Genomic DNA, 20,221 nt, shown 5'->3' with positions numbered 1-20,221 from the left:
TTACATGCAAAACATTTCCAGAACATGTCTGCACTTAGAAAAGTTGCAGGTGAGGGCCAATACCTGGTAGTCCTCATAGAAATCCAGGGAGCTACTAACTTCTTGATAGCCAACAACACAGTGCCTTCCCTGAGCAGAAATCCTAACAAGCACTGTAGGTTCTGCCTTCTAGACTACAGAACCAAACCCATTCTTGCCCCTCTCTTTCCCTCTCCTTACACATACAATGCTGCTACCTTGACACCCAAGAGCCTGCTAAAACACTGTAAATAATCTGGGAGATAGTAGTTCTGGGGGTAGCCTACACCAGTAGATTCTGAAATCATGGCAGCAGCCCCGAATAAATTTTAAAATCCTGGTGATTATATCACAGGGAGTAGAAAAAGCCATTTAAGGAACAAGATACAAGAAAACATCAATGCTAAATTATAATCTAGAGGGGAAGAGGGAGGTTGGAGGGTAAATTCGGGACTCGACTGTACACCCTCCTATTGTGTGCTACATATTGTGTTCTCCCCAGCCCCTTTCAGCTGGGCGCACCACCCGGCTCTTTTCAGCAACCACCCAGCTGTTTGGGTGGTTACTGATGAGTTGGGTCATAACACAGGGGCTGCCAACCAAAAAAATTGGGTTGAACACTGGATCGTAAACTCTTCTGGACAGGGTCCTCGCCTCATCCTGTGTCATTGTTTGTATCTGCCTGTCACTTGCAACCCCTATTTATTATACAGCACTCCATAATATGCTGGTGCTATATAAATACAGTTTATTATGATTAATAATAAATTCTTTTAGTTTTTGCCCATGGACAAAGGCAAAAGAGTGGCATTGTGAACAAAATAAGCTGGGCTGGTGAGTCATCAAAAAGCAAGAACCTTTAATGACCACTTTGCGATTTTTTCACTTGTTTCAGAAAGTAGAAATGTAAAGAATGTGAATGTCTTTCTTTATCCAGCCACATCCAGTATCATAAAACAAAAAATAAAAGAACTAAACATATTTATGAGTTTTATCTTGGAGCCAAAAGATGAGATTGCGGTTATCAGAAATTGAGTTATAAGGAGGAAAAGTTCATGCGAATCCAGCTATAAAATCTCAGAAAAGAACCAGATTGGGAAAAAAATTCCCATAAATCTAACCTCGCAAATTAAGCCTGAAGTGTTGTGTGTTACAAATAATGACTAGAGAGCATGCGGCACTCCCCCCATTCCTCCTCCATTATTCTGATTTATTGTGCTGTATAGTAAGAGGAACGGTCACACAGCATGAAAGTCTTACTATAAACCTTACATGATTTATGAACAAACTCTTCAAATAATACTGAGGCTATGTACACACACGTTCGATTTTTGTTGATAGAGAGGATCTGAAACATGTATGAAGGAGCGATGTACATACAGCACCATTCTGCTCTATGGAGACTGGAGGAGGGAGAACAAGTGAACGGCACCCCGTTGCACTCTTTCCCCTTCACGTGCATTGCAGTGGTTCGTCTTTCATCATTCCTGGAACGGCCAGGACGAATCCATGAATGACGTTGGAGGAGCACTGTATACACGTCAGATTCTGGTCCGATACTAGCCTAGGCTGTTCTGTTTATGTCATGTTGTGCTACTGTTTTATGGTTTTCACTTTATTAACTCCCCCTTTATGGTGCACTGTGTGCCTTATATTAATAAGGTAAGCCTTAGATGGGACAAGATTATTTAAGGCAAGGAGTGCAATGTCTTTGGAAACATATTTCTGATGTCACAGCTAAACTGTAGCAGCTTAAACAGTTACAGGATGAGGTGACTCACGGGGATTTCAGAGCTGCTGAATGGTTCCAGGTGATGACTTGGAAGCCATGAACAGCTCTCAGTACTGCAGAGGCCCTTGCAGGCTGCTCTCACGATGAAGAGAACAATATGGTCATATGCTAATCTTTATGGTCCAAAATAGCAAAGTTTAAAAAAAAAATGGTATAAAATTGTGGAGTGGCTCGAATTAGTCAGAGCTTATTAGGAATATTATAGAATTAGGTGCACAGACTATGCTTCAGAGACAAAAATAGCATCTGGGAAGACAGCATGATCATCAAATGCTTTTGCACAAGCAGACAGAGACACCAGGTGTGTTGCTCAAAGCAATGTGCACAATATTGTGTATCTTTTGCACATTTTTACACCACAAAAGCTGTGAAGCAAGGGTCATCACAGATCAGGAGACTTTACAAAGAACTTTGCAAGTTGGCAGGCCTAGGTTAGGGTGATTTGACTGCTCCACTCACCAGATATGTCATGACTTTCTTTCTCATAACCTCCTCACACGCATGGCTCCAAGACTTTTCTAGAGCGGCCCCCATTCTCTGGATTGGTCCTTCCTTGCCCTATTTGGCTTGCTCCTACTATCTGCTCAGTTAATTGAGCCCTTAAAACCCAACACTTCAATCTCACCTACCCGTCTTCTTCTGTCTCCTTAACCCTCACTACTCACCCACCATTCCATATCCCCCTCCTATTGTGTGATACTACTACCACCTCCTAGATTGTAAGATCGTCTCGGCTGGGTCCTCTCCTCCTCCTGTGTCACTGTCTGTATGGTCTGTCATTTACAACTGACATTTAATGTACAGTGCTGGCTCTGGTGTGTTAGTATTATGGTCAGCAGCACTGTAGGAGTGTGTAATAGGAATCAATGATTTGACTGACCGTGTACCATTAGGGAGAGATTTTCTTTCACACTCTGTGAACGCAACAGGATATAAAAGAAAATCTTTCAGCCAGGGACTGACACAACCCAGCCATTGGAAGCCACACACCACTTGTATTCTTAATTATTTCTGTAGACAGAGAATGACATCTCTATTGTTTCCCACTGCCAGCACTGATTGGAGGGGCTTTGGGCTGCATCGAACAGATCTTCTTATCCAGACATCCTAGGTTGGGGAACTGGTTTAGATTTATTATGCACGATGTATAGAAAACAGACACCTGTACTGTTGTGTTAAGGTACATTTATGCTTTAAGCCTCACAAAACCTTACAGGCAGTTATATAAATTGGGAAATTGAAGTAATTTGTATATGTGCTGTCTGAGGCTATTCAAATATGTCAGTTCCAGAATAGAACATGCACAGGAAAAGCACATATAGAGACAGAACAGGGAACTGCTAAAATGAATACAAAGATTATTTAAAGTTCAGGTGTTTTATGTTGTCATACCGTGACCAGCGCTATGGAGGAGAACAGGGATCTATAGATTTTTGATCCTCACTTTGGTCTCAAATCTATAGTTAACATAGGTCTGTGTATGCCAGGGAAAGCAGTCTATGGTCATATCACAGTTCAGCTCAATATACTTCCGCCTCTTGTGCCGATTTTGACTGCACAATAATTTTTATTTAATTTATGGCTATTTGAACATGCCCAGAGTGATCTCATACATCACCTTACAACCCCATAATATACACAATGCCAGACTTTACAGCTATAGAACACAGAACAAGGCCAGAGACAAGCTCACTGTGCTCCAAAATTTTAGTGAAACTTTTGTTCTGTAAATCTATATTACATATTGCTGGCAGGCGTCAGGCGTACATCTGGACATGCATATCTTACCATATAAGTAGCTGGCTGTGGGTTCTGTGTTTTTGTGGTAAGAACAGAGATATCCCAGATTACAGGGTGGTGTTAGGATCAGTGGATCTATTAGTTTGGTTATCATTCTATTGCTATTAGATCTATTGTGATTGGCCAAATATGCCACGGGTCAGGTCACCTGACCAAGGAATGCTTGGAGCCTTGGAGTATTTTTGAATGGGCAGTGTTGACTTGTTTTAGTGTTTTTTAGTGAAGTGATTTACAGAGACCAGTGAACCAGTCACATAGTTCCATATTCTATAGAAACAGACAGGTACCCCCTCCAAGCAGAACCCACAGAAATCTGTGCCTTGGGTCACAGAGGGGCATGGATGGAAAGATTACAGCTGGAATCCATTCTTGTGATGCTACCTGTATATTTCCAATATGCAATATTTTTGCAATAACAATATTCCTAGTATGCCCAAAATTCTCTTTATCAAAATCTAACAGTTCTGAACTATGTTATTATGCTCATAATCAGTAGAAATAAACCATTTATGGTTAGTCGGAGAGCTGGGTGTATGCTCTATGCTCAGGTTCTGATTTAGTTCATTATGCTGTGGTGTGAAGCTGCCAAGTCACTGCTAGGAGGGGAAGCAGAATAAGTTGCTGAGTTAAAAGTGATAGTAACCTGGATTGGGTATGTGCCCTATTCTCCTTTATTGTTACAATTTGTATTTGTTGTGTATGTAGGCTTGTCACCTACAGTTTTTGTACAGTGCTGCAAAATCTATAAGTGCTTTAAAAATTTAAAAATAATATTAAAAAATAAAAATAACAAAATGACCTACTAATGGCTTCCTCATTCATAACTTCTTCACATGCACGACTCCAACATGTTCCCCGTCCTGTTCGGCTTGCTCCTATTTTCTGCACACTTAAGAGTCATTAAACCCATCTTTTCAAACTTGCCTATCCACCTTCTTCTGTCTCTTAAACCCTCACTACTTACCCACCAATCCCTGCCCCCACTCCTAATGTGAGATACTTCCCCCTCCTCTTAGATTGTAAGCTCTCCTGGGCAGGGTCCTCAACTCCTCCTGTGTCACTGTCGGTTTGTCATTTTACAACCCCTTCTGTAATGTACAGCGCCTCCTAATATGTTGGCACTATATAAATACTGTTTATTAATATTAATAGTATTAATAGTAATACTGAGGTTAACGAGGTTTTCATTTTACCCCCTTGATTGGCAGTGATGTGTCCCATGTGTTTAAACAAGCCAATGGCTACAATAGGAATTCAACCGTTGGAAAGACAAAGCAAATTGCAGGTCAATTACACCTATTAGTAAATACTGAATAACTCAGATGCGCCTCAGATGATGCCATTGGCAGGCCTTTTGTTTGCCTGGAGTTTAACCCTAAGAACACTTTGCAGTATTGCCCAGATATGAGGCATCACCCCATTGGCGTCCACTGGTATTTGATGTAGGTTTTCAGTACACAGGAAAATCTTTGGTAACATTCAGTTTCCTGTTCCCTGCAAAAAACTAGAAATACTAAAGACAAACAATGTAAAATATGTATTAGGTGTAAGTTTCTATCACTTACCTGTTCTCCTGTGGAAGGCGGCAGGTCTTGATTCCATGGCCATGCTTTCCCTGACCTGCTGGTAGGATGAAGCTGTGGGTGTTGGAGGACCCTTCCATGCTGGACTCCCACTAAGGCCAGCACCATTTTGTGAAGGAAGCTGGCCACTAGACTGGCTCATTTCATACATGGCATCCTGTGTCCTTTTCTTCTCTTTTTTTAGCATGCTGACTAATATATCTGAATATTGTCAATAGGAACAAGTAAATTAAAAAAAAAAAAATGGGTAAATGTTCTGGAAATTGAAGCAGTAAAGCGGTCAACCTTAAAGCCCACAAACCCATTACCTCAACTTAAAACACTATATATTGTGGTGGTGGCTCCATGACTGCATCCAGCTCACAGATGTTTCCCTAAAATTCAAACTAGAAGGCAAAAATAAAGTGGCCAAGATCTATCTGCATATGGTTCACAAATCACTTTTGTATGGAAGACCTATTTGAGAAGTAAAACATTAGGGTTTGTTCCTATAATTCCAATAAAGGTATGAATGTTTTGGATGATTTAAAAGGATACTAATTTCATTGTCTCTCTGCTGTAGAAGGTCTCGGAGCTTCTTGATCTCTTCTGGTCGGGCGTCAGAAAATCCAAGCCTTTCTCTGGTGGTCTCAGGAGAAGATATTCTGATATCAGATTGCTTCTTGTCACGAAAAAGTCTCTGCCAGGCAAAAAAAAAAAAAGCCATCAATGGATTTCAAAAACTATTCAGTGATCAGCAAGGATCACTATATATGTACCAACCAGCACTTATAGCTTACACACTGGCAAAGCACAGATTCATAAATGCTTGGTTACCTTAAGTAAAGCAAAGCAGTAGTGAATTTTTCGCATGTCTGCACCAATGTCTAGACTGCTCTCTGGGTCTCCATCTTCAAGAAAATTGTGTATTTGTTCATCTAACCTGGAAAAAAAAAAGAAAGAATTTAGACTAATGATAATTCGGTGCTATAACACTGAAGCACTGCTCAGCAACTGGTGAAGACTGTGGGATACCATGAACATATTCACAGTCTATATTCTACGTTATACTAGATTTTGCCCTATATGACATGCCAACAACCTTCAGATACCAGCTGTAATCTCTGGTTCACATTGAATATTGGTGGGAACCACTCTGATAATGTATTACTATGTGCTTCATACACCAGATTGCTGCACTTTGTACAATGTGCTGTACATTATATACTCCAGGGTGGTTCATGATCTATGTTGTACTGTACATTACATACCATCATCATTCTCTGCACACAGCTGTGCTGAACAGGACATACTCCAGATCACATTCTATACTGCATGACCCGGGGATCTGTGCCCTCATCTGTATCACCCACCTTGCTCTCCTCTGCAGCCAGCCACAATTCTGCCCAAGAATCCCATTCACAGTCCCCAGAACTTCCCCAGAGGACTAGAATTATCCGCAGTCACGCTCCATCTGCAGGCACAAGTGTGACCACCACCTAAGCTGCCCCTGCTCCGGCACTCCTTCTGGTGGTGGGTTCTGTAACCTGCGGCTCACATGATCTCCATTTGTCATGCGACTTCTTCTAAATAAAGGAAGTAGTTAGTTTTTCTAGGCTCTGCTTCCAGGTACCAGTCTGCATTTTCCGATCTAGACTCTTTGATATACGGACCCTGGCTCTGATTAGACTACTCTCTGGATTGCTGCATGCCATGACCTTGGCTCATCTGACTAATCTTGAATGCTGCCTGCCCTATTCTCGACTTGTCTGACTATGCTTTCACCCTAGGCACACATTAGTTCTATCCAGTCAGCAGTAAACTCCTAAAGTCCATCACCCCATGTGAGGTGCACTGGTGAAGCCGGAGGTGGATGCCCCACACATGTCGCTGACCAATGGGCTGGTGACACAGAGGGTCCACCACCCCGCCTGTGATTACCGTGACAGCGTAACAGAATATTTATTTGACATAGCAATTGGGATAAACCATAAATTAATTTACCAGTATGAACATAAATGTAATAGCGGAGAATGGAATCTAAGACAAGCAGCCAGTGCACTCTCACCTGTGGCAAGTGTTAGTATTTTCCTAGTAAGGGCTGAGCCAGGAAATGAGAATCATTAATAAATCAGAGGAAAAATAACGGCATAAAATAGCTTACAGAAGCCCAAATAAGCCACGAAAAAATTTATGTTAAAAGGGACTTTGCGATCCAAAATCAGCAAAAATGAGGCACGCTTGTTAATCACATCCACTGGGAGTCGAACACATTTTTGGACGCGTCCATAAAGGGGTACAGCTGTTTGCTGAATTCCGAACACCGAGGTGATGAGATATACAGAGATTGATTGCTTGAAATGGAGCCCATTGAAAGACCATGCGGAGACTTTGGACAGAAACCTCTTTTTTCTAAATGTCAAACTATAAAAAGGGCTTGGCAGGGCCAGCAAAGAAATAAAATATGTATTAACGCACAAACAATTTATGAGGAGGAACATGCACTGTTCCCTTATGGCGCTCGGGCCTGTTTTACAGAGTACGGGTAATTAGAATGACCTGTCTGCATATCTCGCCTGTCACTATGACCCAGCAAGCTACAAATCGCAACTACAGAAATTTCAGACAGAAATGATTTTTAATAGGTCTAATAAATCCAAACAAGGCTGTTCCACTGAAAAGAGGGGCGATAACAATTACAGCTATGCATGGAAATGATCGCAGTTTAACAGAACAGAATGTATTTTGAGATAAAGCTCTGACCCAGAGGAAAAATATTTTCCATCATACTTGTGACTTTCTGTTGGTGATTACCATGCAGGAACCTCCAAGGAACACCAAACGAGATACAGGCATGAGACAAATCTAACACGTATAAGTAAGGTAAACAAGCACACCTGAATGGAATAGTTGTGTATTAGTGTTGATGGAATGATAGTTATCATACTAGTTAGGTATACTTCTCCTAACAGGAATGGAATTCTGCAAGCTGCGCCCAAAAAAGGCAAACAATCACCAATATTACCTGTGGTCTGCCTGCAGCTAAACAGGCTTACCATGTCTTGTCCCGCATTGTGTTACTGGGTATAGGAGGTCATCTTTGGAGGGCTTTGCTTCCTCATAGGCCTGGGACAAAAAGAACACTGTGTAGCACGGTATAATCTCATTCCAAATCTGGTGAGACTTGAAGTCAGAGGCAGCAGTGCCGTACATATCACACTGCAGATATACAGCTAGAAGGCCACAGAAAATAAGTGTCTCTGCGCTCCCGCATATTAGTTAGTGCTCCGCCATTTTCAGGAAAGAAAAAGAAAGGGGTACTTATTAGGCTCAATTAAATTAAAAAAGACTCCCTAACATATGTAGTGAGTTCAGGCCAAAGTTGACATCACTGAGCTAGGGGTTGTCTGCAAAAAGAATGGTACTGACTTTTAGGTGTGGATTCTGTCTCTGTCATTGGAGAGAAAGGTTTGGCTTAGCTCCGGGGTTCGGCTGTAGACCTTATTTAGGAAAGTAATGGCCTAAGGATGTAGATGGGAAGGATATCTGCAGACAGCCAATAGGAAATATACAGGACAGGTAGAAGTGGTGTGGTTCCAATGAGGAAATAAACAAAGGAAGACAGAATACCGGTCTGGAGCATTACAATTTTTTTATTCATGTTAGTGGTCAGTTAGCAGAGGTGGAAAGCAAGATATTTGCTTGCCCAGAGAGTAGACCTGCAATTTATTGATGCAGATCAAAGTATGGCAACTCACATTCGTCTTCACACAAAAAGGTGGTTCTATTGTTCTAGGTATAAAATATAAAGATTTGGACATTAGGCACTAGAAGGAGTTCTTTTTTAGGTTAACTCTACCTTTTACAGACACAAAACTTTTATTGAAATGTATTTCTCAATAGTAACAAAGAATACATATCTACTTTGTGTGCACCAAATGCCTTTGCAAACTTAGATATTACCTGTAAAAACCAGTGCTGTACATATACTGTGCACAAAGCAGAGCTGTGAAGGGACCCAACAATCCCACTCTCTACAGGCTGCATGCAGAAAACTACAAGGGATAGAAACAAGACCCTGCACCTCTTTTAGACCTTTGTTACAACACAATGTTTCCCTGTCCAGATGCCTTGCCAGCTCAGTTTTTAAGAGGGCTGCTAATCCAGTAGACTCCCTGCATTGTCCCCTTGTCCTCCGCTTGTGAGGACCCTGTCCCTGGACAGCATATAGGAATGTCTACTTTCTGGACAGCCAACTGGAAGTGTTCACTTCCTGGGCAGCCAACTGGAAGTGTTCACTTCCTGGACAGCCAACAGGAAGTGTTCACTTCCTGGACAGCCAACAGGAAGTGTTCACTTCCTGTACAGCCTACTGGAAGTGTTCACTTCCTGGACAGCCAATAGGAAATGTCAACTTTCTGGACAGCCAATAGGAAGTGTCCACTTTTTGGACAGTTAATAGGAAATTTCAGATTTCTGTATGCAGTTACGCAGACACCTGAAGAAAGAACCCTGACTTTTGTGTACAGAAGAGAGAAGGATCAGGGACCGAAGGTCATGGGACAGGGTCTTTAGGTGAATAAAAAGGGCTTTTACGGTGCCAAAACACTGGGTGAATCATGGAGCCTATCAGTTCACCTGCAGCACAAAGCATGGGGTATGTTCAGCCCGCTGATATTACATTAAATCAGCTACTAACCTGGCAGCCAGATTTGAGAGCAGATGGGTACCAGAAATCATGGAATCCAACACAGGATGTTTAAAAACAAACCAGAGAGGAGCGATATCTACTAAATCACGCTACACAAGAGCTGACTTCAGCAAGCCAGGGAAGTGCTAAGTCCGCTTTATTCCATCCAATTAATCACTAAGGAAACTCACATTCTATTTTTGAAGCTGTTACATCTCAAGTTATGTAAGTGGAGTAGAATTGGAAACATCTGTGCAGCGTGTTTCCAGATACTGGGAGGGGATGAGAACAGCTGAAATAGTGCGTGTCCCCAAGTTCTGGATTGCAGAGTCCCTGACTTTACAGGTGTATTAGCACCAAACAATGGCTATACATACGCTGATCAGTCAAAGCATTCAAACCACCTGACAGGGTTTAGGAGACAGAAGAAGATAGGTTGGTGAGGTTGAAGCGTTGGGTTTTAAGAGCTCTTTTAAATGTGCAGAAAGTAGGACCAAGTCCAATAGGAAGAGGAATACCATTCCAGGGAGTAGGGGCAGCTCTAGAAAAGTTTTGGAGCCGTGCGTCTGATGAGCTTATGAGTGAGGACGTCAATAATAGGTCACTCTGGGGAACCCATTTTTTGTTGAGTTACATCTTACACTTGTTTTTTTACTAACTTTTGCGTGGTGAATCCAGAAATGAACCCAGTACTTTGCTATTACATCCAGGTTTTGCATCCATGATACAGCATACCCTCCATTTTTGTCAAAAAACATACATATTTTACATACAATGAAAAAATAATTAAAAAATACCTTGAATGTATTGTTTATTTAAATTTCTTTTGTTCATACAAAGGATTTATTGTTACTATTGTTAGGACAATCCCGCAGGATGCTCCAACAATAGTCAGCCATCATATGTACATCCCATCTACCCTGATACCGTCGATCCATGACCTTCAAATCTTGGCGGAATCATTCACCTTGCTCATCACTGACTGCACCAAGGTATTCCGAGAAGATAGAAAGATGGCCATGCAGAAAATGAATTTTAATGCTCATATTGCAACCAAGCATTTTGTAGGTCTCCAAGAGTTTCTGGACAATTTCTGTGTAATTATTTGCTCGTGTGTTTCTAAGAAAGTCCTTGACAATGGCTTTGAATGATAACCAAGCATTCTTCTCTCCGACTTCTGACATTGTCCTGATGTAATGTTCATCTTTGATGAGCTGGCGAATCTGTGGATCATCAAACACATTTGCCTTTATTTTCTCAAATGACAGGCTAGGAAATGCCAAAATGAGGAACATTCTCCTTCAGTTGGCAAAGCTTTAACAAACTGCTTCATCAGACCCAGTTTCATGTGCAGAGGCGGGAATATAATATTCTTTCTATCAACAAGTGGCTTATGTAGAATGTTTGGATCACCTGGTTTTAGGGCAGATCTTGGGAACTCTCATGTCCATTGTAAGTTCTTTTAGCTGTGGAGCACGGGTGGTCTGACCGCCCCGCATGTAGCCAGCTGTAATACATTGTGTGTTCTGACACTTTTTTCATGACCAGTATTACACTTTTCAGCACTTTCTGCTATAGTAGCCTTTTTGTAGGATCGGCCAAACACCCCAAACCCATCCTATGCATCATGGAGCCGTGGGAATCTATGATTCTGTTGCCGAATTACCTGCTGTCTTTCCTTGAATCATTTTTGGTCGGTACACTGCATACAAGGAGTGCCCAACAAGACCGACCTTTGCTCATATCCTTACTACCCATAATTCCTGCACCAAACATATCACCTTGAAGAAATTAATGATTACAAAGCCTACTATATCAGGATATATAAGGACATATAAAGGTGCGTACACACTTCCAATTTTTATCGTTCCAATCGAACGACGAACGGTCGATTGGGCAAAAAATCGTTCGTAAAAAAGTAACCAACGACGCCGACGAACGAGGAAACTCGTTGGAAATGAACGACCGGACCGGCGGATCGGACGACGATCGTTGAACATCGTTCGTGTGTACGGTCGTTCGGTGATCGTCCATGATCTGAGCATACGTAATGAACGAACGTTCGTTCACTTTCCTGTCGTGCACATAGTTCCTCTATCGCTCAAACGATCGTATCTATTGTGTGTACAATATCTACGAACGATCGTGTCGTTATCTCTATGTGCAGGATCGGTGCTATACGATCGTTCGTAGATATCGTGCAGAATCGTTCGTCGTTCGTTTTCCAACGATAATAATTGGAAGTGTGTACGTAGCTTAAGGATGGATGGGTGTCTGGGATAAACTGTCCAGATTGCAGAGACTGCAGTGAACAATAAGGATCATATCGTAGAGAGCTGGGAAAAAACAGCAGCCCAATAATCCAAAAACATAATGTAGTGTACAGAATATTGCAGAATGTAATGACTTCTGTGTCAGTACAATTAGATGTACGTGTTTATCAAAGAAAGGAGCCAAAGAAATGCTAAAGCCCAGGCAAAAAACAAGCAAGAGAAGAAATACAAATCTGTTCCCCCTGCCAAAACATATATACCTTTTCATGCCTCTCAAGCTAAGTCTATCAGAAGAATTGATTTTTCTCTACTGCAGCTTTAAACTCTCACAGGTATTGTCCCTCCCCAGCCTGTGCTTGGACAGTTCAAAAATAAAATCCAGGCAGACTAAAAAAAATTCAAGGTGCTCATTATTGCAGAAAATGTGTGATTGAGTTTTACCTGCCTGATTTTAGTGGTGAAATATGAAAAAGCCGAGCTGCAAATGCGCAGCAATAGCTTTGGTTGCAAGGGAAACCCAGCAATCCTGGGTTACCTTGCATGTAACAGGGATGAATGAACTCATAAATGCCTGCACTGGAGTTCAGCTGCCCGGACACAGCCAATCAAGATGGCCGAAGATTGTCTCTAGGAAGGGTGTATTCCACCAAGGATAGTTACCCCAAAAGATTGGAAGGCGTGCACTCCGGTGTGCCCAGCCTGAACTAATACTAGAGAGGATTCAGAAGAGAGAAAGGCAGGCTTTTGTAGGGCACAAAATTTTTCTCAAAAACTAAAAACTTTATTTGTTTGAAAATCCTAAAACTAGACAGATGTCTCCTATGCTGGTGCTAGACTAACATAGGTATCCTGGTCTCATAAACATGCATGTGTAGTATTTTGGTATGTCAAAATTTGTTTACAACAATAAAATTAGTTTCCCACCGGACGCGTTTCGCCCCGCAAGGCTTCTCAAGGGAGACAGTGATATTGCTGAAACTTTTTTTCCGGGAAAGACTTGATGCCAAATTCTACTTGAGAAATCTTAACCATAAAATCCAATGGTAAGAGTTATTCAGGCTGGCCCTGCGAATATGAATGGAGGTGGTTCTATTGATCTTCAATGGTAGTGATAGGTTATAGTGGGTTGTGGATCCTTAACTATTTACTTGATAGGTGTGGGAAAGTTTTTATATACAGCAAGAAGACATATAAACTTTTCTTGTACTTGAGCATAGGTGAAATGTTGCTACTTTTAGTGCAGTGCTGGATGCAACGTTGTTTTGGTGTGTTGTGGTGGTATAGTGGTGAGCCGAGGGCAGCAGTCCTTGGATTCCTGTCTAGAGGAAGAAGAAGAGTCATGCGGTTTTATTTCCTCTTTAAAACGCAGCCTCCCGCAATCCCTGAGTTCAGAACAGAGTCAGAAGCAACCAATGGGTTGTGATGCTGCGATTTTATGCTTAAAAGTTACATGTTGATTAGAGGGAAGCAGACTGGGAGACAGATAAAAGCATTTGCCTTCCCCTCAACTGTCCAATCATAGGTTGGGAGAGGGACAATACCTGTAATGTAGTATGATGTGTGTCAGGTAATGATAAAAAAAAAAAAACATTTTGAGTAGGTAAACTAGCTCTATGTATTTATTTAGCTATTTGCACAGTTTTATGCTTAAAATCAGAAGCAGCAGCAGCAGATGAGCTAATTTATGTGTCACTCTGCTCTCTTTTCCTATTAAACTGTTTTTCTTAGTACTGCAGCACATTTGATTGACTTTTTGTTCTTGTTTCACTACGAGTCTTATCCCTACAGGGACTGTATATCATATTAATATTTTTACATTACTTGCATTTAATGATGTATTAAATAGTAAAGAGCTGCATTCAATTGTATCTTTTCAATGGAGCTCAGCTTTAATTGCTGTGGCTATTTTAGTAGTTGATAGTAAAAGTAGAATGGTCAGGAAATAGAAAGTGACATTTCCAGAAAAAGGAAGCTTTCATGGTACATTTCCTCAGTGTCCTCCCTCAGTTATGTATTTTCCTATTAGAATGTATGAGGTCACTGGCGTCTCAGTGCAACCCTTAAATTGGAGATTTTATATCACATTTTAGTCTGTCGTTGTCTCTTCGTCTGCAGAGCCAGCCGGCTGGAGCTGTGGGCTTAGCACTTTTGTTTTTCAACAAAGATCAGCTGGTGTTGTCAGGTACACAACCTCTTCCAGCTCCCTCTCCACAAGTGAGCTATCAATGGACGTCCTGCCTGCTGCTAGGCTCCTGGATTTTTCATTAGATGCTGATTGAGGGTTTATGGAACTTGGCTATAATTGGCTGGCTTCAGATACCGAATGTATCTAATAATAAATATGTTCTTTGCAACTCTGCCTGCGACTTTTATGATTCAGGCAAAGAGGAAATTTGAATTTATAGGGAATGTCCGAGCAGTACCAAAATTTAACCCCAAACCTCTATCTTCCCTTTTAAAATATATCCTAGCATTTTTTCCTTATTTCTGTAGCAATTAAAGTGATACAACAAAAAAAATTAAAAAAAACTGACCAGGCAGGCCCCTTATTGCACATGGGATGTGCAATGTACCATCTGCAATAAATATACCCTTACCTGCCTGATCTCAATTTTTCAAATGCACTCACCTTTTCCTATTCAATTGTGGGCACCGTCATCTTCTTCCTTCTTTTCTTGTTGGTTTCACTCTTTGGTCATCTAGTTTGGTCGGGACAGAATGATGTAAATCCCACGCAGGCAAGCAGGAGATCATCCAGTCCTAGCAGTGGCAAGGGATGCCAGGACGCACTGAGTATCACGGCTTCCTACACGGAGCTGTGCATGCATAGGTCAGTGATTGTTTTGACAGATTATGCCAGTGATTAGGCAGGTACATCACCTGTCTCTTTCTGCAATTAAGTCCAGCCTCATCCCAAATTTTAAAAGCAGAACTTTATTTCCCTTTTAGTTCAGCCTTTGTCTCTCCCTTCAGTTCCTTGTGTACTCGGATTTCACTGCATACTGTGAGCTTCTCAAAATGTACTGCATACTGTGAGATTCTCAAAATGTACATTAAAAACTGCAGCAAGTCAGAAACAGCCCACCTGATTTCCTGTAGAACATACAGCGTTATCCTGTTCCTGTCCCATTCAATTTCAGGATCAGCAAACAGTGTATTCTTCATGCAAGTGAAGCCCACCCAGTAACTCTCCCACACTGCAACCACCAATCAAGACATTTTATTATTTGTCAACTTGTCAATAATGAGACATTTAGGAAAAGTCAAACGCTATGCAATATTTTATAAAAATAATTCCCTTTTTGTTCTCATGGAGTCAAATGCAAAGCCCCTTCATTAGGGTTTAGTTGCTGAGCAAAGTAGATACCGTACTGATAAAGTCAGAAGGATTATTAGTTTGACGATTGTTTCAGGTGTTGGTAAAACTGACTGAACCCCCTAAATGCAGTGGATATTTTGTCTAAATAAAATTAAAACTTGAATTACCAACTATCCATCAGCTTTTAGAAGTTTTCTCCTTGCTTCTTCAGTCACATAAAAATGGTGGCAAACCCTAAGGAGCTGACATTGTCAGACTCACCTTAATGTCTCTTCCTGAGTCAGGTCATCTGTCCTCTGCTCCCCAGTAACAAGGGCCAATTCATCTTTCAGGGCCTGGATCTCTTTCTTCAGACGAACAATCATCTGTGAACATAATACATTAAAGATAAAATAAAAAAAATAAAAATATAAAAGGTTCAAAATATAAGGATGCAAGTGCAAAGATTGGAGGCACATGCATGTTTCATAATATTTATCCACCTATAAAGAATCTGCCAAGTCTACAATCCTGTTTTCATATTGTTATATATTCATACACAGTGGAGGACTACAAACGCCTAATTGAAGTACACAAGGAATCTGTAGTATACTCTGTCCATATCCTCCTTGAGCTTGATGGTAATTCCCATCTGTAAAAATGACAGCAGATAGTTAATGTATAAATAATGGTGCTGTAGAAGCTGCAGTTGTCAAAAATATGATTGCCCAACAGAATATTTAAGTTTTGTGTTTTGGGTGTATTTTGTTTTCTACCTATATGGCAATATATGTAATTACTTAGTTATCATAAAGTTACTACAAAATATACAAGATTATAGAGATTTAAACTAGGTCTAGTCCATGGTGGGTGTGCAAGGGTGGGAGCCGAACTGGTCAAAGCAAAGCTTCATCTATTTCTCCCATGCAATGCATATCCCTAAGTTATTCAGTTAGTAAAGTTTTGATACACCTGCAGACTTTATTAGGGGTAAGGCATGACTGTTGATGCATGGTCAGTATTTCATAAAAGGCTGTTGGCACTTCACCTCTTTATTATTTCATTGTGTACTCACTAATAACACCTGACACATTGGAGACTTTTACAGGGTATAAAAATTGGCACTATATTTCATCCACAAATAAAGTGAGATACATTAGGGCCAACATATGGGCATATTAACTGGATACCATATCGTGTTAATGGAGTACAATTGTACAAAACATTGTTTACCTTCAGATTGTTGTAATTTAGTTATATGCATGGCAAGTGAATGGGAGTTGTGTACCAGGCACAGCACTCACCAGCTGAGGGTCGATCTCCTCATTTAGCAGAGCTTCATTCTTTATCAGTGCCACTCGCTGGGCAAATCGACATGTAGAAATCGATTCCTAGAAAACACATGAATCATATTACTTATGTATGTACTTATGTATCTCTAGATGCATCATTATTATTTCTTTATGATTCATCAACTCCTATATATACTAAATGGGTGATAATAAAATATACCCTGCAACAGGAAGCATTAGTAATCCTCAACGCCACACATTGTAACTTTTTATATGGAAAGAGTGGGCAAAGTGGCAGATTCTACAACAGTGTGATATTTTACTGACCTGAAAGCCACTGGTGTTAAAACAAGTATTAGAAGGCATAGTTCACATCAGAACTGCTTCTCTCCCCTATACAAGTAAATAGCAGAAGCAGCTTTGGAGATCAAAAGCGCCAACATATTATGCAGATTATGCAGTCTACATACATCAATGTTCCTCTTTTCCATAGACAGTGTGGCAATCATGGTTGTCATGCAATTGCCCCCCAGACTGTCCCGCAAAACAGAAGTCATCATGGAGTTCCTATATGGGATGTGAGAACGATTTCTCTCTGCAAGAGCGATGATGACCTGCAAAAAAGGCACAAACCATGAGATTCAAGAAACCAGGCATACCATATAAACTACAAAATTTACTTCAAAAACAAATGACTGACACAGGAAATATTACAGCCTTGGATGTCTTCCCCTACAAACTGCACCAGTAATAAACTAGAGATTATAGATGCTGCCATTGCTGAACTCATCCTAAAAATGTTAGTTGCCTAGATTTAAAGTTGATCTTTTGTCTTTGGTAGTTTCATTCACACACCTGAAACAAGCATGCAGGTAATTACGGAACAAACTGTGCTGCAGCTAGTGGAACACCTGAATTGAATGCTCATTCTGGGTCAGCAGTTCAGAAATTAATACATGCAGGGGATCAGAGCACCAACCAGGCAAAGATGATTTTTTTTTACTTTCAAAACTAAATGATTTAAATTTAAAATGAAAATTTGATAAAACTCATAAAAAGGAGATATCAAAAATTTACATTTATAAGGGTGTAAACATAAAATATAAAGAGATCCAAAGCCATTAGTTTTCCATAAAGCCACCTCCCAGGAACTAATGTCACCAGTGGACTTATCCAATACCAACTTCTGGTTAAACCTGTAATTTGCCTTTGTAGGCAAAGCTCAGATCTTACTTACCTTGCCTTCACTCCACTGCCAATGGAAAAAAGCCACTTTCTAGGTATGCTTGGAAATTGATTGCTCATGTTGGTCACACAGAGGGAAGGGACAATTTCCATAGTTGTGTGAAAGCTGCAAGTCTTTACTTTAAAACCCAAATTTTCACAGGTGTACAGACATGGGGACTCAGCAGCACACAGCAGGGGTAAAGACATAGGAATCCACCTTAAGTTGGGAACCCCTCATATGAAATAGGAGGGGGACGCAAAAGGATCTCAATAGCTGGAAGATAGGAGAGATCGTCGGGGATAAACTCTCCAGCATCAAGCTCAAATTGCAATACCCCTTCCAAGTGGACTAACCTTTTAAATGATGAAACTGCTGCTCTTACCTAATGTCCAATATGGTCAGAGGTGAAGGAAGCACTTTTGAAGGTTTAACAGAGCTCAGGATGGCATATGCTGTGATACAGCTGATCAGTGAAGTAATAGGAAGACAACACAAGTCCCCGTATCTCAGTGTGGATTTTACAATGAAGAAATAAGGGGACAAACAGGTGTCAGTTCTCCAAGGTATGTCATCCCTATGAGATGAGCATTATCCACTGTGACCCCATCCAGACAAAGCCCATTCATAGCTGTTCCTCCTCTCACAAACCTCCGGTACAAAGAGGACCAAAGACAACAAACACTCTGTACATTGTGATGTGAGGTTACAGCCTCAAACCACCCACGGCCCTCCTCAATGGACATATTGTGATTTCTGTTCTGTGATAAACACAAGTCATAGTCTGTAGGTATTCCTACAAATCCAGGGAAAGGGCAACTGAATCTTAAAGGGTCAGTACACCAACAGATGAGGAGATATCATATTGTAAGCTTTGGTTAAAGCAGAAACCAATGTGAACTCCTTTACATTCTCACTAGACTGACTTACAGTTGCCTAAAAGGTGATCTCAGGTCTTCCCCTAACCCCATATACTCTATTTCCACCCCCTCTACAACTTTGCACACATACCTGCAATATTGTGACCAGCAATGGATTAGTCAAAAGTCCCACTATATTGCACACACGTGTATGGTGTTCTGTCGTTACTAAAATTTTTCTCTGATCACAACCAATCAGAAACCCTGTCCTTTAGGTCGACTGCTGAACTTCCTTCAGATTCACAGATCTGATAATTTATTCAAATCATAGATCAGAAGGGCAAATCTGACCGTGTGTACTAGGCTTAAGTAATCAGTGATAATACCGTGGCCCTTTATACTAAAGCCAGGGTCTAATAACACATCAGTCCCCAGTCTTCCATCTTTTGTTTACAGGAAGTGCGGGTCCTTTTTTGACTGTGATTGTCCATGTGATGTGGCTGTCCAGAGAGGAGGTCCTCTGAGGATCTAGAAGAGGATGTGCCCATGCTGTGGTGATGTCAGGGGCCTGGTCGGCATGGGCATATCTGCAGCATTGGATTGGAAGTCCCCTGTATGTGAAGAGAATGCTTGGGAAGATCTGGATAGGTGTGTTTATCTTTCTTAAGATTTTTTCTTTTAGTTATGGATACAATGTAGAAAAGTTCTCAGTACTCTCTGATACAGTGCTTTCACCAGGAACAGAAAGAAGATAAATTATATTATATTATTATTATATTATAAATTATATTATTATAATATTTTATATTTCAGCAGCAATAGCAGAGAAAAACTTACAGGGATTTACCAATTGCACGTTCTATTCAAAATGTGTTTTATTTTAGATATTGTTACAAGCATTTACATGGATGTTTCTCGAGCAATACTTAGACTGGATACTTACCTGCTCCAAATAGTGCAGTGATAAGTTGATGTATTTGGCCTCAGTTAGCAGCTGTCCCCCAACTCCTGTTTTTGCGACTCGTTCAGATCCAGCCAAATCCACCAGGTGTAGCTTGGACCTGCGAACGGTGGCAGATCCGGGCTCCTTGCTAGAGATATGCATGGTGAATATGCAGTGAGAGCGGGTGGATGCCTGGTTCATCGGAGTCTGCAAAAAAAAAAAAAAATCACTGCTAGCTGGAAACACAAGAATCAGTCAGATATTATTTACTAGGAATAGAGTCATAGGGTCTAAATTAATAAACCTCCCCAAGGCTGGAGAGTATACATTTTCATCAGTGAAACTGGGTGATCCAGCAAAACTGAATTGGATCTGGTGAAGAATTGCAAATGACTTTTAAGAAATCCATTCCAAGTTTGCTGGATCACCCAGCTTCACTGAGGAAAGTGTATCCTCTCCAGCCTTGGA

General features: G+C 40.9%; 1 protein-coding gene across 1 annotated transcript in view; it reads right to left on the bottom strand.

Annotated features, from left to right (window-relative positions):
* KIF6 (kinesin family member 6) overlaps window positions 1-20,221 on the bottom strand; it is a 127,731-nt gene that overhangs the window by 63,746 nt on the left and 43,764 nt on the right. The window contains exons 8-14 of the mRNA XM_072410311.1: window positions 19,754-19,960; window positions 17,196-17,339; window positions 16,738-16,824; window positions 15,716-15,819; window positions 6,010-6,115; window positions 5,731-5,872; window positions 5,176-5,394 (exon numbers count right to left, since the gene is read on the bottom strand). Coding sequence (XP_072266412.1) covers window positions 5,176-5,394; window positions 5,731-5,872; window positions 6,010-6,115; window positions 15,716-15,819; window positions 16,738-16,824; window positions 17,196-17,339; window positions 19,754-19,960 — 1,009 coding nt within the window. The remainder of the gene's footprint in view (window positions 1-5,175; window positions 5,395-5,730; window positions 5,873-6,009; window positions 6,116-15,715; window positions 15,820-16,737; window positions 16,825-17,195; window positions 17,340-19,753; window positions 19,961-20,221) is intronic.

This window comes from Pyxicephalus adspersus, chromosome 4 (genome assembly GCF_032062135.1).
Source record: "Pyxicephalus adspersus chromosome 4, UCB_Pads_2.0, whole genome shotgun sequence".
Classification (NCBI taxonomy): Eukaryota; Metazoa; Chordata; class Amphibia; order Anura; family Pyxicephalidae; genus Pyxicephalus; species Pyxicephalus adspersus.
This window is presented reverse-complemented; position numbering and strand designations above follow the sequence as displayed.